Source organism: Lutjanus erythropterus, chromosome 9 (assembly GCF_056507025.1).
Source record: "Lutjanus erythropterus isolate fLutEry1 chromosome 9, fLutEry1.hap2, whole genome shotgun sequence".
Taxonomy (NCBI): Eukaryota; Metazoa; Chordata; class Actinopteri; order Lutjaniformes; family Lutjanidae; genus Lutjanus; species Lutjanus erythropterus.
The window spans coordinates 40,816,823-40,833,682 of NC_139325.1; the positions used below are offsets into that span (position 1 = coordinate 40,816,823).

At 38.1% G+C, this 16,860-nt stretch overlaps 1 protein-coding gene across 1 annotated transcript; it reads right to left on the reverse strand.

Moving 5' to 3' along the window:
• Nucleotides 1–560: 560 nt before the first annotated feature.
• Nucleotides 561–16,627, reverse strand: LOC146322207 (ubiquitin-conjugating enzyme E2 E1). Its single transcript, XM_084727619.1, has 6 exons — nucleotides 16,477–16,627; nucleotides 14,098–14,281; nucleotides 13,252–13,302; nucleotides 6,676–6,808; nucleotides 2,260–2,407; nucleotides 561–848 (listed from the first exon to the last, which is right to left on the reverse strand). The coding sequence occupies exons 2-6, from the start codon at nucleotides 14,250–14,252 to the stop codon at nucleotides 751–753; spliced, it is 585 nt and encodes a 194-aa protein (XP_084583745.1). The 5' UTR covers nucleotides 14,253–14,281; nucleotides 16,477–16,627; the 3' UTR covers nucleotides 561–750.
• Nucleotides 16,628–16,860: the final 233 nt, after the last annotated feature.

Below are 16,860 nucleotides of genomic sequence, written 5' to 3' on the forward strand. Positions count from 1 at the left end.
CAAAACTATCTAGATAGCAACAGGAAAAATCTAGATTTTTGATTTTGGAGTGAACTATTCCTTTGAACATTTGATTCCAAGTGAAAAAGACATTGTGCAAGAGACATTTTTATTTTTTTTTCTAATCCATGGTTGTCTTCTCCAAACTTGTGGGCCTTTAAGTGTGCAAAAGTTTTTTGCTCTTTGATATTTTAGATTCTTCAAAGTAGCCACATTTTAATCTGATGACAGCTTTACAAACTGTCAGAAAAATATGAACCATTTCTTATAAAATACAAAGAAAAAAATAGACTGAGAAGTGTGTCCAAACTTTTGACTGGTACTGTGTATTGATTATGAATCCTGGAGAGGGTTTAAATATTACCAAATCACCAAATAAGATCCCAGATGTACTCAAACTTACCCTCATGAGACCCATATTAATTTCTACATTAATTCTGAAAGGTTGCTTACAAGTGTTCCCAGCATTCCTGAGCGTGATTACTGGTAATGTGTCCAGTTTGCACGTGAAGTCCAACCTTCAATTAACAGCATGAAGCAAAAAAAGAGGCAGACAGGACTTCCTTTCCATTGTGTTCCTTTATTACCATATTTGCGGAGATAACTTAATCAGGAAGCAAAAAATATACCAGACAATAAAGTACTAAAAATCTGAGATACAAATAACCCCCCAACACAAACCACCCGGAGCCCCCACCCCCACCCCTCCTCCTCCTCCTCTTCCTCCTCCCACTGTTGTCCTCTGTGGGTTTATGTGGCGTATCGCTTTGTCCACTGTTTGGCTGTTCGGTCATGTTCCGCTCTGTTAGTCGTGTACTGGGTGGCGATGCTTCCCACCAGGGGATCGGCTGAATGGAAAAATAGGTTCTAAGTTAAGTTTATCTGCACATACAGATGATAAACACAGACAAAGAGAGACAAGAGACACTAAAAGGTTCATAAATATTTTCTTTACCCGGCATCATTTTTGTTCAGTCGAATTAAAATGTGGCTCATCTCAATCCTGTTTATTTAAAAACTAGAAACCATTTTAGATGCATAGCAAAAACAAGCTTTTTGTCCTGTTAGACCACAGCGTTAGTCAAACTCCCCCTCTGCTTTCGCTCTTAAGAAAGTATATTTAGAAAACAGAATAGGATGTCCAGATGACGCTGGGTTTCCTGTCAAGGTGTCAGCATTTACCAGCACTTGCACACAAGTTTCAGATTCATATTATTTGGTAAAACCATAGAAAATTGTTTCGAGTAAGCATCTGATGAATTCAAAAGGTGATTCAAATTAGAGCTGCACGATTCTTGCTAAAATGTGAATCAGATTTTCTTCCTGAGAATTTAGATCTTATTTTTATTTCTTCAACAAAAACATTTACTGCACTCTTAGTCAAGTGATAAAGCTAGTTGGCTCGCTCAGCTAGCTTGCCCTGCTGTGGGTATTGCAACAGCTGTTTAGTATTCACACAGACAGTGTGCCAATCTAATCTTACAGTCCTCAAATGCTTTTAGTTAATGCTGCTATCAGACTAACAAATCACAGATCTGCAGTAAAGAGCTGAAATCCAACTGATGACTGTTGTCTGACCAGAAGTTAACTTTCCACCTAATGTAGTAAAGGGGACTGACAGCAGAGTGTGATGAAGGAGGGAGAAAAACACAAGAATACTGAATGAACTGTATTGTGTTTTTCACCATGATGTGAATCGATCTGGAAAACACGTGAATCGTCGCCATTTAGAAATGAGATCATAGATGTACAGTGTCAGTCAAAAGTTCAGACTTATCTTCTCATTTGATGTTTTTTGTTTATTTTCATTATTTTTCTTGTTGCAGATGAATACTGGAGGCATCAAAACTATGAAATATGGAATTATGTAGTGAGCAATAATTGTGAAAACAAGGCATAATGTTTTATATTTTAGATTGTTAAAAAGCATAAAGACTCACCGTCTTCTGCACTTGGAATCAATCATTGTTATTGAATCACTGAACTTTTGACTGGTACTGCATGAATCTCGATTCTTTTTTACTATTTATCTTGCAGCCCAAATTCAAATCACATTTCTGAATATACACCTCAACATGAACAATTTCTTCCTTCTGCCGTCTCTCATTATGGACACATGCTTGATGTGACATGAAAGGTAGAGTGGAAATCGGTGACATTTGAAAAGAGCCAAGACAAATGAAACAAGCTTCCCCTTCGAACATGGCTGCCACTGTTGCAGCACACTGAACATTAACATCTGACTGTAAACCTTCTTACCTGGGTTACAGTCTGTGAGCAGGGAGCAGATGGACAGCAGCACCTTGGAGATGGTGAGGGCGGGGCTCCAGTTGTCCTTCAGGATGTCCAGACAGATCACCCCCTGACTGTTGATGTTGCAGTGATAGATCCTCGTACGAAATGTTACCTGCACACACAGAAACAGGTCAGTTCACAGTCAGTGTGCAAAAAACATTTCATACTATTGTTCGTCGACAGATTTAACCACAACAAATACACTGATGATTAGAATTATCACTTCAGTTATATGTCTGTTTTTTGTGAAGTAGAAGTTATCACTGTACTGACATGTATGATTCCAGTGAATAGTTTCCAGTGAGAAACATTCTGTCTTCACTTACAGACTATTTTTACAGAGGACTGATAGAGATCTTCATCACATGGTGCAACAACAATCAACTGGAACTCAGTATCAGCAAAACCAACGAAGCTTCTGGTGGATTACAACACTTCAAGTATGGATGCTGCTGCCAAGAAGCTAAAAATGATAAAACAGAGATGCTTTGCACACATCTTCAGCCCTGCAGCACAGAAGATCTATACCAGGCCTATTTAATTAGTTTTGACAAGGGCCAGATTTGGAAAACAGCACCAAGGAGCTGGATGTTAGATTTTCTATGTCTGACTGTGAAATTAAGAATTGAAATGTGTTTAACAATAAATGTTTTTAACCTTTAGTTTTCACAGTTGGGAAAGAAATATTGTGTTAAAAAAAAAAAAAAAAAAAAAGTACAGGGGAAAACATGCACCTTTATAATACTAGATTAGAAGTACAGCTTACTGTATTTTTGAACAAAATATTGCATTTTATATCTTTTTCAATCAGCCTAAGTTAAAATGTTTTAATAAAATAAATGTCTCTGTGTTTAACAATAGACATGACCAATGCTAATAAGAGGCTAATAAGCAACTCTCTCATTTGAAGAAAGTATTAATTTATGCATTCTTTCACACCTATAAATGATTATTTGATCCTATCCTTTGAATTCTTGAGGTATGGCCAAAAATGTGTTTAGTGAGGTCACAGTGACCTTGACTTTTGACAACCAAATTCTAATCAGCTCATCCTCAAACCCGAATGGAAGTTTGTGCCAAATTTGATGGAACACCCTTAAAGCATTTCTGAGATATCAAGTTTACAAGAATGGGACGTACATACATACAGATGAAAACATAGTAAAACAGTCAATGATCCTGACACATGACGTGATGTTTGCAAGCACTGAATATAACATTTCCCCCAAAACAAAAAGTCTTTTTTCTCAGTGCTCAGTAACTAAAGTTGGCAAACATTTCAACTTAAAGGTTTTAAAATAAAATGACCTTATTTATAAATGTTCTGTTAAAATTGGGCCTAACAGTGTAGTTCAGTGACAGAGAGACACTAAACTCAGACCTGCTGTATCTCACTGAACCTGCAGTCACTGCTCTACAAAACTCTCATATGACAGGAGATGTAAGCCCTCTGGTGGTTGAAAAGAGGAACTTTACATGCCAGGAAACACTATTTTGGAAGGAAAAATCACTCAGCTGTGACCTGCTTTCACAGAATTATTACCAACAACTAGCAACTTCTCATTAAGGTGTCAGTGCATTAACCAGCAGTGAAGCGAGTGATTTACAGTACGTGTTTTGATGAAACAAATTATTTCGGAACAAGTGAGCTGTGTGAAATCTCAGACGGAACTGTGATGTTTTTACACGCCAGTGTAGATGTGCAGTGCGTAAGCATCAAAGGGAGCATTTAGTAAGGATGACGTTTCACATAAAGCTTTTTTCTCAGACTGAAAGCTTGTATGGGTGTGTTTTCAATGTTAGGTTCACCTTTGTCTTACTAACTTCACAAGGCTATTTCCTGCTGACACTTGCAGTAAACCAGTTTCCATTCACATACACACGAAGTACATGTATTCTGTCAACAACTTTACCCGACAACATTAAAAAGGTGTGAAATACACACACGATGATGTGTTTCGCTTCGCTAAAAACAAACAATAGAGAAAAATACCACAACTAGGGCTCCAGACTAACTCTTTCACTGGAAGCACTGCTGCTACCAACTTTCTCAGTTGGTCGTCCAACTACAGCTGCAACGATAAATTGATTAGTAAATTATCACCAGCTATTCTAATAATCAACTACTCGGTTTGAGTAATTTTTTAAGAGGAAAAGTCATATATTTGTTGGTTTCTTTACTCCTCTGTTGCAGTACACTGAGTATTATTGGGTTGTGAGTAAAACAAGACATTTGAGGACGTCATCTCAGGCTCTGGAAAACAGACCATCATTTTTCACAATTTTCTGACATTTTAAAACAGCCAATTATTAATTGAGATAATCGTTAATTGCACTCCAACCCACCACATTAACCCGGAGTCGTTTTATGTATTAAAAATCAGACATGCAATTAAAAAAAAAGATTCTAAACTAAGTTTATCATTAGAGCCCACTGGGTGTCCTGCAGGGCAGTGTTCCTCCTGGTCTGGGCCACAGGCACAAATATGTACATTTTAACTTGCACAATAAAAAAGTGGCCACATATGCAACCATTCTGGTCACAATCTGGAGCCCTCCAAATATAAAATATTATGGCATGTTTTATTTTATCATTGTTCCAGAACATGTTGTTTTTCATCCCTCCTGTTGTTTTATTGTTGACCATATGACCATGTTTGTTACACAATTTTTTTTTAATTGGTCCAAATAATCCTGTGGGGACGAACAAATGAACCACCAACCACCACTAACCACTGAATCCAATACTTCAGTGGATCCACACTATACAGGCAATATACAGGGAAAGTAAAAAAGCTCTTATTGTGTCAGAGAAAATCAATTAGTAAATAAAAGCAAACTATACTGATGTCTGATAAGCGACTTCATTTGGCATCTTCTATGCAGAGTATGTCTAAGAAAGAACAGGTAACTTAAAATGTTCAGCAGGACTTTTGTGAAACACAACTGGCTTTTTCCAAAAATCAGGACCAACAACATTCCACACTTGACTGTTTATCACAAAAGTACAATCTCACTCACAAATGATAATCTGTGAATTAACGGTAGAGAGTAGGTTTTCCAGAAAATCCTGTGTTGTTGACGCGACTATCAAGGGTTCTAGTTGTACATCTGCTGTATACCAGAGAACTGTAAGCTACACTTCAGTCAAAGACAGTAAGAACTTTGTTTCTGCTCCACACAAAGACACAATCTAGAGCTAACAGGGACAAGAGGTGATCTGACAGATGCCACATTTCACTAAAAAGAACTATATTATTACTTTCTTTTGTAAAGTCTCCTGATTATTTTTCCTCAACAAAACCCATTAAAAGACCAAAAACCAACAATGCATTGTTATTCCTCTTTGTCATTGAGTGCCATTGTTGTCCAAAAACTTATTCTGAGCTTCTCTCTCCCTCCCTCTCACACACACACACACACACACACACACACACACACACACACACACACACACACACACACACACACACACACACACACACACACACACACACACACACAATCCTGTTGCTGAAAATAACTCACTGGATTTTCACTCAAATCTGTGGCTTAATATAGTTTCCAACAAACACCCAGAAATAAACTCAACTCAAGTTTGAGTAGCATCCACTAAAAACTACAGCTGTTCTATTATTTAACCTTTTTTTTTTTTTTTTTAAATAAAAGTATATATTCATTAAACTACACACAAAACAGGGTTGTGTCCTCTAGGGATGTTCCTAACAATTAATTTCCCTGTTGATTTTAATGCAGACTTAAATTTAGACTCGGGGGCAGTAAATAATGTCATGTTGATTTCAGGGTTAGCTCTGAATGCCTGTTCCAGTTGAGTGCTTCTATGTCAGTTTATTCTGACGCAGCCTACATTCAACTTTATTTTCATTTTCTAGTTCAAAATACTGCCAAACTGTGCTGATTTTGATGTTGTCTTTGTCCCACTTTCTACCTTGCTGGTTCACATTAGCGTCTTCCTGCTGTGGCCGCGGCCACAGCTAGTGGCAGGTGGCTACGAAACACCTTAGACACAATAGTTTATCAGCGTTGTACAGTAATAAAATATTTATAATCAGTTTAACCGACTAATATTTCTGGTGCCAGTGACTAGTTGTGCATATCCCTACCATCTGCATTAGGAACCAAGGGCTCAAAGTTGAGACTGTAGAAATGTCAGAAAGTTCACCATCACTTTTGATCTTTTCATGGGTTTTGACAAAAATAAAGAAAAGACAGCAGACTGTCATTAAAGAACAATCTGTCAGCTCTGTGGGGTTTCCTGATGTCACGTTTAAATATTTCTCTGTAGTATTTCCCAAGTCAGGATATTACAATTCATATCTGTACACAACTTTAAGATCACTGTAGTGCAAATATCAGTACCTTGGGGGGTTTGAAGGGGTAGTCAGGTGTGAAGGCGATGTCCAAGAAGAAGACGCCTCCCTCATACACGGAGCCTGGTGGTCCCAGGATGGTCGACCTCCACTCATAGATGTTGTCTCCTTTTGGGCCAGCACTGCAGGCACAGATAAATACTTTTACATCTCGACTATTACTTGGAAGACATACAAAAATTGAAGCACAGAGATGAAATATTCACACAAGAGTAATGTTGTTTAGTGCTAACCTTCGAATAATCTATGATGCCAGTAAAAACTTTTTGGTTTCTTAAAACATCCTTGATGCATCTTCTACTGTTCACCATGATTCATAAAGAATCTGTGTTTGTTTTTAATCTTTCTGGTTAATACTATTTACCATTGTAGTTCACACTGTCAGTAATACTGAGGAAGAAACACAAACACTCTGCCATTACATTCCTCGTCTTCAAACACAGCAAAGAAATGCACAGCAAATACAGGATAATAAATAAATAAAGTCAGACGGGGGGAAAAAAAAAGACACCCACATACTGAGTGTCAATATATCAGTGCAGATTATATGCTTCTGCTGCTTCAAACGGATGCAGCTGGATCTACATTAATGGAGTAACCAATGCACTGTGCCCAACAGTATGAAAATCACATTCATTCATGTACTCTGGGTGTATAACCTATGAATCACTGCACAACTGAAGCTTACTGGCAGCACACTGGTGTATGTGGGCGTTCTTCAGCAAGGAGTTGAACTAAAAAGGACTATAACTGCTGTTTTCCATTGAATATCTGCTTAACATGCATCATTAAAGGGAAAGGCCACCAAAACTGACGCTCACTCTGCAGGAATACATGCTGGATCGCTGGAAAAGCATCATGAGAAATCTTGGAACTGCACTGCCTTTGATGGATAAAAGCAAATGTAATGTGTGAAAATGTAACGTGTTACATTTACCTCGCCTTTAACAATTGCAATTTGAATATAAAACGCAGTAACACTAATATACTTCTGCAAAGTGACTTTTACAGATTAATGGTCATAAAAAAATCTGTATATTTTCCCTTTAAATGTGGAGTGATGAAAGTTCCTTTTCCCTTGTGCATCATTCAGAAGATGCCTCAGTTCAAAGCAAATCCCCAGCGATGTGTCTATGCGTCATGATTTGTAATCTGTATTGATTTTCCCTCAGAGCAGCACAGCCTTTATCCCTCTTACATGCAGAACATGTGGTCTTGAACCCCTTGTGGCCATGTGTACAAGACATAATAGTATTGATCTAAAACTGTTTGGGGGGGTTGGGGGCAGATGTGTTCTGCCATGCTTTTTTTTTGATCAACTTTAACCATGGACGTTTGGCACCAGCTACAGCATAGGAAATCGATCCAGAGAGCGCAGTTTGAACTAATAAACCGGGTATTAAAAGATATGGCTGGAAATATGAAGGATAAAAACTTCCACCACATGAAAGGCTTTGACTTCCAAGGAGTTGATTTTAATGATATGAGCAGATTCCTTCAGAGAGACACACTCAGCCTCAAATTTACTCTTGTCTGCATTCATGATGAGCCATTAAGACGTGCAAGAATCTGATATGGGATCAATTAATTTTGATATCATATAAAAATGTTTGAACTACATCAGTTACAGTTATGAAAACTGGCACAAATAAACAAGGTCCATTAGTAAAAAAAAAGCTTAGTTTTAATGCAGCGCGGCAGCAGTCATGTCTGCTCTATGAAATGTGTTCAAGATGGAGATTTTAAACAGTCTTGAACTTCAAGAGTTTTCTAGAGTGGCAGCAGCAGAAATAAATACCTTATAACTTCTGATTAAATACAACAAGCTCTCAGAGGAAGTAATTTTATTTAATAAGACGGATTGATATCATAGAGCTGAAATGATAAGACAGAAAATTAATGGAGCTGTTACATGACTTAAGAATTTTGTCAGTCAAATTGGATTTGGTGGTTTGATTTGACTATTCCTTTTTTCAGCTCACAGCCAAACTAAGCTCCTATGTCAGGCTACATGCTTCTCATTATTTTAGCCTCTCTCATATTTTAATGCCTTTCTTTGTCATCTGTGATGTGAAAACATCAGATTTCCACACAGTCAAAGAAAAAGTGTGCATCTTTTAAAATTCTCAAAGTATCGCTACTTTTTCAAAAGTGTTCAGTGACTTTTCCTGTATAAGCACCGTGTACAGGAGGTTTTAATACAAGTATTGTATCAAAGTTTAAAATCCCGGTATGGAGACAACCCTAGCGTGCTGCTTATAGTTCAGTTATAAAATCCCAGCGCAACATCGAGTGCTTTCTCCTGCTGGGCTGCTGCAGCGCTGTCAGCTGAGGAGTCAGTCACAGCGGATGGCAGTAGACGAGGTTGTACCACCGTCTGGCTCAAAGTTTAGTCGACATCCCTGACAGTCATCGCCTGAGAAGAGCGTGCCGGAGCAGCCACTGCCCTCTGTTTTGATCACTCTTCTCTGCCTCCATCGCAAGTTTTGTGGTCATTTTGAGATTTTGAGTTTATAAAGCTCTTGCTCCTCCACTGCTCTGTGTACAATGACACAGCTAACAAAACGTTTTCGAGTGCAGCCCTAAAAATTAATCAGCAAAAATACTTAACATCTGACTGAAGCTGACTGAAGTAACGTGAACATCTGCTGCTTTTCATGGTTTTCGATTGTTGTTACCTGAATAACTTTGGGTTTTGGAGAGCTGGTCAGACAAAAGATATCTGTGTTATAATTCCTCAGAACCCACAGTGACACCTGCAAAGTTTTTATTAGTTTTAAATCAATTTATTGTGAGACAGACTCATTGATAATGAAAATTATTGTTAGTCTAATCCTCATTTTACAGAGCAGATAAATCAACCAATAAAAAATAAATAAACTGCACCACACCAAGGGAGGGATGCATGAGATATATTAGGAAATTTATGGTGTTATTTATTACTCCGATTATGAAATTATAGCCAATAAATATCAGCTATAATAATATCCAATTTGATAGATTAAAGCATTTAATTTGAATCCTTAGGCAAAATGCTACATGAACACTAAAGTATTATTTTTTTTTATGTGCTTTTCCAGAAAAAAATAAATATAATAATATAAAATATAATAATATAAACATTTGAAGAGTCAGAACTGTTGTTTGTTTGGTTTTTTTGTTGTTGTTGTTGTAAAGTGATGTTAGATTTGGTTCATTCAGAACTGTGGAAATTTAAATGCTCCATCTTTGCTCAACTTCTTTTTAAAATACAAGAAAATGTGAAATTATCCTTTTGATATCAGCCATGAGAAGCAGGTCATTTATAAGGCAGTTAATGGCTAAAAATTGCAGTCCTAATAGTGTTGCTGCAGTGAGACTAATGACTGCAGTTTCACTCACACACAGACATACTACCTTCTCCTTCAATAACGAGTTAATATTGAGTCTATTTTCACATTTTGAATACTTAAGCTATTACAAAATACATCATCATATAATACGTGGCTCTCAATTAAACATGCGTTTTAATCCATCATGTGCTGGGCCAGGTTGTATTTTAAGCTGTCACACTTCATTGTTTTAATCACGTAGTCCATTATGAATTTGCCTAAATGACACAAGCCCGTTGCTGAAACCTGCTACTGCTTTTGTCCGTCAGTGTAAAAACTTTCAGCTGCTGTCATCCATCCTTAATCCACGGTTTAAGCCGTTAATTTAACCAAGAACATCATCACGCTGTAGGCATGATACAGTCAGAGACACAAATCACCTCCTGAATGTCACTCAGTGCTTCACTGGATATCGTCTGGATTTAAGAAGGAAATTCCCTGAGCTTTAAACGAGGCTTACTGAGATTTCTGATGTTTTCTTTTCCTGTCTTATAAGAACTAGACACACATTTTGTAGGAGGAAGTCAATTTATCAATAAAAAGGAATTCTATCATCTGTGAGCTGGAAGCCATTTCAAAAGTAATGAGAATGTTCACTGACGGCCAACAGAAAAACATAAAAACATGGTTTTAAGTAACTGCTGTATAAGACAGTTTTCTCTCAGATTGCTGCAATTTCCTTTCAATTTCCTATCACGTAAACACACATTTCAAGACTTTGTGCTGTGTGGTAAAGTAAAACATTTGTACATGCCATGTGCTTCCCTGCAGCAAACTAATAGCCTGGTTTTATAAACAGACTGACTTTCAAATGAAGGCTGTACGCCTGTAAGGTGGCAGGTAGTGAGAAAAGAATAGCTAGTTTTCCCACCAAGGAACAGCCTGAGAGGCTGTTGTTTTATACATGAGGACAAGTCTGAAGAAAAGTGGCAGCAGTAACAACAAAATTCAAAGTAGAAACAGCATGTTTTCATGTCTGTGAATAAATACCAAACGGTTTTCTTCCAGTTAGCAGAAAACATCCAGACGGTGTTCATTTTTGGGACGGTCTATGGCCTGGGGTAGCTTGTTTGATCTACTGAGCCATGATGGGAGAGATTCCTCTGTTTTTTTCTTTTCTACTTTCACAGGGGGGTCAGAGGTCGGCTCAGCTGCAGAACAGCAGCCTGGAGCAGGGAGGGCTTCAGTGATTTGCCTCAGGACACTGCAGGAGGGAGGACGCCTGTTGTGATGGGAGCCTGAACCCAGACCATCCTGTTTTAAAGGATTGTCTTTCAAATCTCAGCGCTGCAGTTAACCAGCTGCAGAAGGGTCAGTCGGATCAAAGTCCTTACGCTAAACACCATATAAATTTAGCGACGCCATGAGCTATTATTTTCATTACCTATTCATCTGCCAATTATTTTCCCATTTTATGTATTTTGTCTGTAAAATGTCAGAAAACGGTGAATAATGGCCATCACAATTTCCCAGAAGCCAACAGGACACATTCAGGCTGCTTCTGTTGTAGAGATGTAATAAACCGTGACGATTAGCATTATCATTTCAGATTTTAACTGTAGAGATAATCCTGTTTGATTGACACGTTTTAATAAACTCACTTCAAATACTGTCCAGCATCAACCAACATTAGCAACAGTCTCCCAGACGCAGCAGCAGGTTTGTTTTGCATCAATTAAAACACTGACATCACTAAATAATCACAGAAAATCATTTCAAATGGTTGAGAAGTTTTGAATATAAAACTTGGTGAAATGATTTCAGTGTGTGTATCATGGTTCTGTCACCCTCTCATGTTACACCCACTACATGAGTGCCATGTTTCCCTGAAAAGGATTTTATTATTTTGTTCAAGTGAAAATAAGCATGTTGTCTTTTAAAAGGTTTCATTGCTTAATTGTAATTATGCATTTAATGGTGTTTGATAATTCACCAGTGGACTAAATGGACTAAAAAGAAAACACTGCAGTCTAATCAATATCCTTTATGCAAACTGACTTATGTAACCAAAATCCATACTTAACGCAATTTTATGGACAGAATAACTGAAATTTGCACAGGACTACAAATACATGTATGAACATCTCCACTTAGGCAATAATAAGTAGTTACAAGACAATGACTGACATAAAGACACAGTGAATATAATCAGACAATATTAGATCACTGAAATATTGGTGTTGCAGATAAGTGACAAAAAATAGCAACACACAAATGACAAAAACGTAGGCTAACTGAGGTAATTTGGAAGCACTGTTGTCACCAACATGTTTTGTTTCTGGCTCTGTGTATTTCCTGGTCACAGTTCTTTGAAGTCCTTTGACAAACAGACTTCACTTATTGTTACTTCACTTGGACGTGCAGAATGATGTATGAGCCGGACAGTTTGACACCAGAATGCTGTTTCACATCCATCTGCTGACATGTCAGTTCAACACGTGTTTGAACAAGAAGGATTTTGTGACATCAGGACTAGTTTGGAGGCCTGTTATGGTCCAACATGCGGCTTACACAAGTGTCATGTGGAAACTTGAGGCCTCCAGTGCACAAACACTGAGAACTGAACTGACTGCCCAGGGAACTAGGAGACGTCTTGTATCAGTTACACTTTTGAAATTAAAACTTTTTACAGATTCACAGATTTTTCAATGAGGGGAGGCGTTTATAATATTTTACTGAAGAAATAAAGTACTTTATATGCAATAAAACAGCTCTAAAAGGGATTATGATGATAATAATGAAAGATTAATATGTATACTTGTGATCACTACTTAGGTGAAAAAAATACAACTATGAGCCAATATATCAGTATCTTTTTCTGAGCTTCAAACTGGTGTCAGTCAGGCTCTACTGCCCCTGTAGTTCACCAGTTCTGACTGAATTAAAAACAGATGCTACAGTCTTTGTACAAATGATGCAAAGCCTGATCTAACAGCTCCTTGATACTGACCTCATTAAACAGATCAGGTATCATACACAGCTGTTTCTTCATCAGAGTCAGTAGAAAACTTTGAAACAACAGATTAAAATTTTTCTAAAACAATACAATATTTTTTTTGGGGGGGTGGTGATATTATTTGATGGCCTTGCTGCGCTTGCATTTGCTTTTGGATGGGATTTGGATGAGTATTTAGTATCTGAGTTTAGGTCACCACCTGACAGACAACTAACAGAGAGCAAAGAATGAAACCTACCTGCAGTTTGGCGGAGGGTCCAGTGTGATATCAGCCAGCTCTTTCTGAATCCTGCACACAGAAGGATTCAAAATCAGTCACTGATCATAACAAAGATGTCATAAGATCAACCACAGAAAAAATAAAATAATCAAACTTCTAGAAACACAAAGTCTCTGATCTTTGGTGTATTACTGTGAAATGTTATTTACATTTTGTATCTGGATTACTTACACAATCAGCCTTGTTTATTTTATCAGTTTGTGAGTTGTGTTATTCCTGCTATTGGTTTCTTGTATAAACAGGGAGCGACAGAGATCGTGAAAGTCAGCTATAATAAAACCAAGAGAGTGAGAGGCTTTGTTTTGTTTTCAGAGGAGGAAAAGGAAGCTTTGAGTCACTCACTCCAAACACAGCGTATTTTGTGTCTCGTTTGATTTGGTCTGTTCAACTAACTGTCTGAGGAGAAATTAGCATGTACTCATCCACTATGAGGGATTTCCTCCTATATGACTGTTGAAAGAAAATACAAGGTGGAAGTACTGGAAAGAGTTGCTTATTCTTCTGAACACTACTTCTGATTTTTATCTACTATCCAATGTCACTGAAGCTGCACGAATAGTATCTCAATGCAGTGTCACATTTTCCACTTTTGTCAATTTATCCATTAAAGAAATCAGCTAAAATGCAACCACAGTTAGACTTATTGTTAAAAGTCTGTCATGTGATTCTTTTCCCCAAGTGAAATCCCCAATCACTAGAAAAAAACTGATTCAAGTGAACTACTGGGAGAAACAACTGACTGTGAGCTATATCTGAATATAAATAACTGATTCATCACTGTATGATCTGGGGTTTTATTTTTACCTTTTGGCGCTGGTGGAAAGCAGCTTGGAGGTCTTGCTCATGCTGGCTTTGCTCTCCCGTTTCTTCTTGCAAAGCGTGTCCCTCTGTCTGGTTTGGCTGGAGGAAGGCGGCGACGAGGAAGAGCTGGTGCTGGCACGGGAATCCTCATCCGACATACCGGTTTGGATTGGAGAAGAGCCGGGACCTGAGACAGAGAGCAACACAACAAAATAAGCTAGCGTTAGTGACACCACCACCAGCTGCAAGAGGTGGAGTCGTTTCAGAGTGATTTCTAGCCAAAGCAGATGCTGATTTCCTCTCCAAGTGGTCACGATAGCAGATAGGTTTCAGAATTCACACGCCACTTTCACTATTAATAAACACTCATTTGCATGTTTTCATAAACAACTGTTGGTTACCTGCCACAGTAACAGCTGGTAGAGTAAAAATACTGACAACCTTATTTGTACTTGGGTATTTAAACTACCATATTCTTGTGATAAAAGACTGAGAAATCTCATATTTGAATGTGATGAAAATGATGTTTAGAATTTAAAAAAAAAACGTGAAAGATACTGGTCTGTTGCTGGATAAACCATTTAGTTTGTGTTACTGTATGACGTCTGATGTAAAGTGTGCAAATTTACCCACTTAGTCATTACATCCACATCACATTTCATTGTGTTCATATTTTGAGCAACCACCAGTAGTCATCCCCACACTGTTATCGTAATATCGATACTGAGGTATTTGGTAAAAAATATTGTGAGATTTCTTTTTTTTTTTTTTTTTTTTGGTCTATCGCCCAGCGATAATACAGCAAACTTAATGTATCACTTTAGCTGCTTCCACCCTTTAGAGCAGTCATTCCCAGAGACTGGGTCGAGATACACAGGTGGGTCACAGGAGATTTTATTTAGGTCGCCAAATACATTAAAGACCATGGAAAAAAAATTATACAAATTTAAGATTGATATCTGCAGTGCACATTTGATAAAGCATTTAAAATGTGTATACTGTCTTACTGATGAGAGGAAGAAATGGGAGCCTGTTAATTCCACCTAAATGCACTTATTTTGTCCCATTTATGTTGTGGGCTAAAATGTCCTGTATTGTTTTCCTGATGAGAGGAAATAGACACTGAGATGACCTGTTAGCACAGCTTAAATCCTCATTTATAATCATATACATGTATAGTGTCAAGATTATACAAGGTGATGCAGGACTGTTTTTTTTACATGAATGAACTCTTGTCAAGATTTACTGATGAGGTCTAATGTTAACTGGGTCACGATGGTTTGTCAATTTTTAAAATGTGGGTCTCCAGAAAAAGTTTGGGAACCACTGCTTGAGAGTACATAACATGTCGTCAGTCACAACCTACATGATCAATACTAATCAATATCGACTCGTATCAAACTTCATCATGATGATAGTTTTTTCAGCTATATCGTTCCGGCCTATCTTCTATTATTTTTATGAGCCTTTTTTTTTTCAGGTGTCTAATATGTTTTGTTTCTGATCCTGACCGCATCACATCTGCTGCTTGTCCAAACTGGGGGCGTGCCGACCGCCATCTACTCTATATAACAACAACAACAACAATAACAATAATACACTGACTATGAACGAGTACATCATACAAGTTCACTTAAAAGAAAACCCGAAATATCCCTTTAACGTTAGCTAACAATTCCGTGACGGTGAATGAACTGTTAGCCGACGAGCTAGTTAGCCAAGTGCACAGTTCACACCCGCACGCGCTGAAGTTAACCATTTCAAAACCGCAAACTCAAAGCTAACACTGCTATATGATAGCTTAAATAAATTCTAATACATGTAGACTTTTAACCAATTTATCGTGGTGGTAACTTCTCCATACATAGAGTTACAGGCTATCACTACCTGCAAACCGTCCCCACCCCCCACAACTCCAACTGGCACCGAACACTCAGGCCCAACGACTTCGGGGATAAGACTACTACCTGGAACAACGTGGTGGAAAGCTGCTTGCTAAGCATCCTTTGTAAATGAACCGGGTAGCCGTAATATAAATTTAGACGTCGACTATCTTGGGTATTCCACGTAACACTGTTGTTAAGGATGTTAAAACCGAGCGTACACAGATGTATTTGACAGCTAAATGTGACACCGACATATTAAACCCGTCACACAGCAGCCAGGAACCACTCCGTTCCAGCACATAGCCTGAGCCCATTTTCCGTGCGATCAACTAACCACGACCGTCTTGTTTGTTTGTCTTTTCAGCGTGTGGAGCCACAATCTGACCTTCCACTTCACCCAGAGACACGCACGGGCAGCAGAACGACTCCTATACTTTGACCACTCCGTAAAACATCGATCTTAAATCATTTAATTTGGCTCTCTAATGAAACTTACCCAGTCTATTGTGTCTGGACCTCCGCCACAGTGTTGGCTGGCTGCTGCCTGTCGCCCTCTGCGGAACGGAAGTAGCCTACCGCGGCTGCAGTGGGTTGAACGGCCCCGGTCGGTCCTACTCTGGAAACAGGACAGCCTACATTCACCATCTGAGTTCCTCACAGATTAACTCACCTTCAATATATATATATATATATATATATATATATATATCTAATTTCACTGAATTATTTTCAGCGTCTTGCTCCGATGACAGTTGGCACATGTGGTTTGCAACAGGAGGTCGAAGTTGTGAACTTTAAATTGTGAACTTCAAAATTTTATTTGAAGATTTGCTTGATAATAATCTGAAATAACAACCACAGTGGAATAAATACATTAATA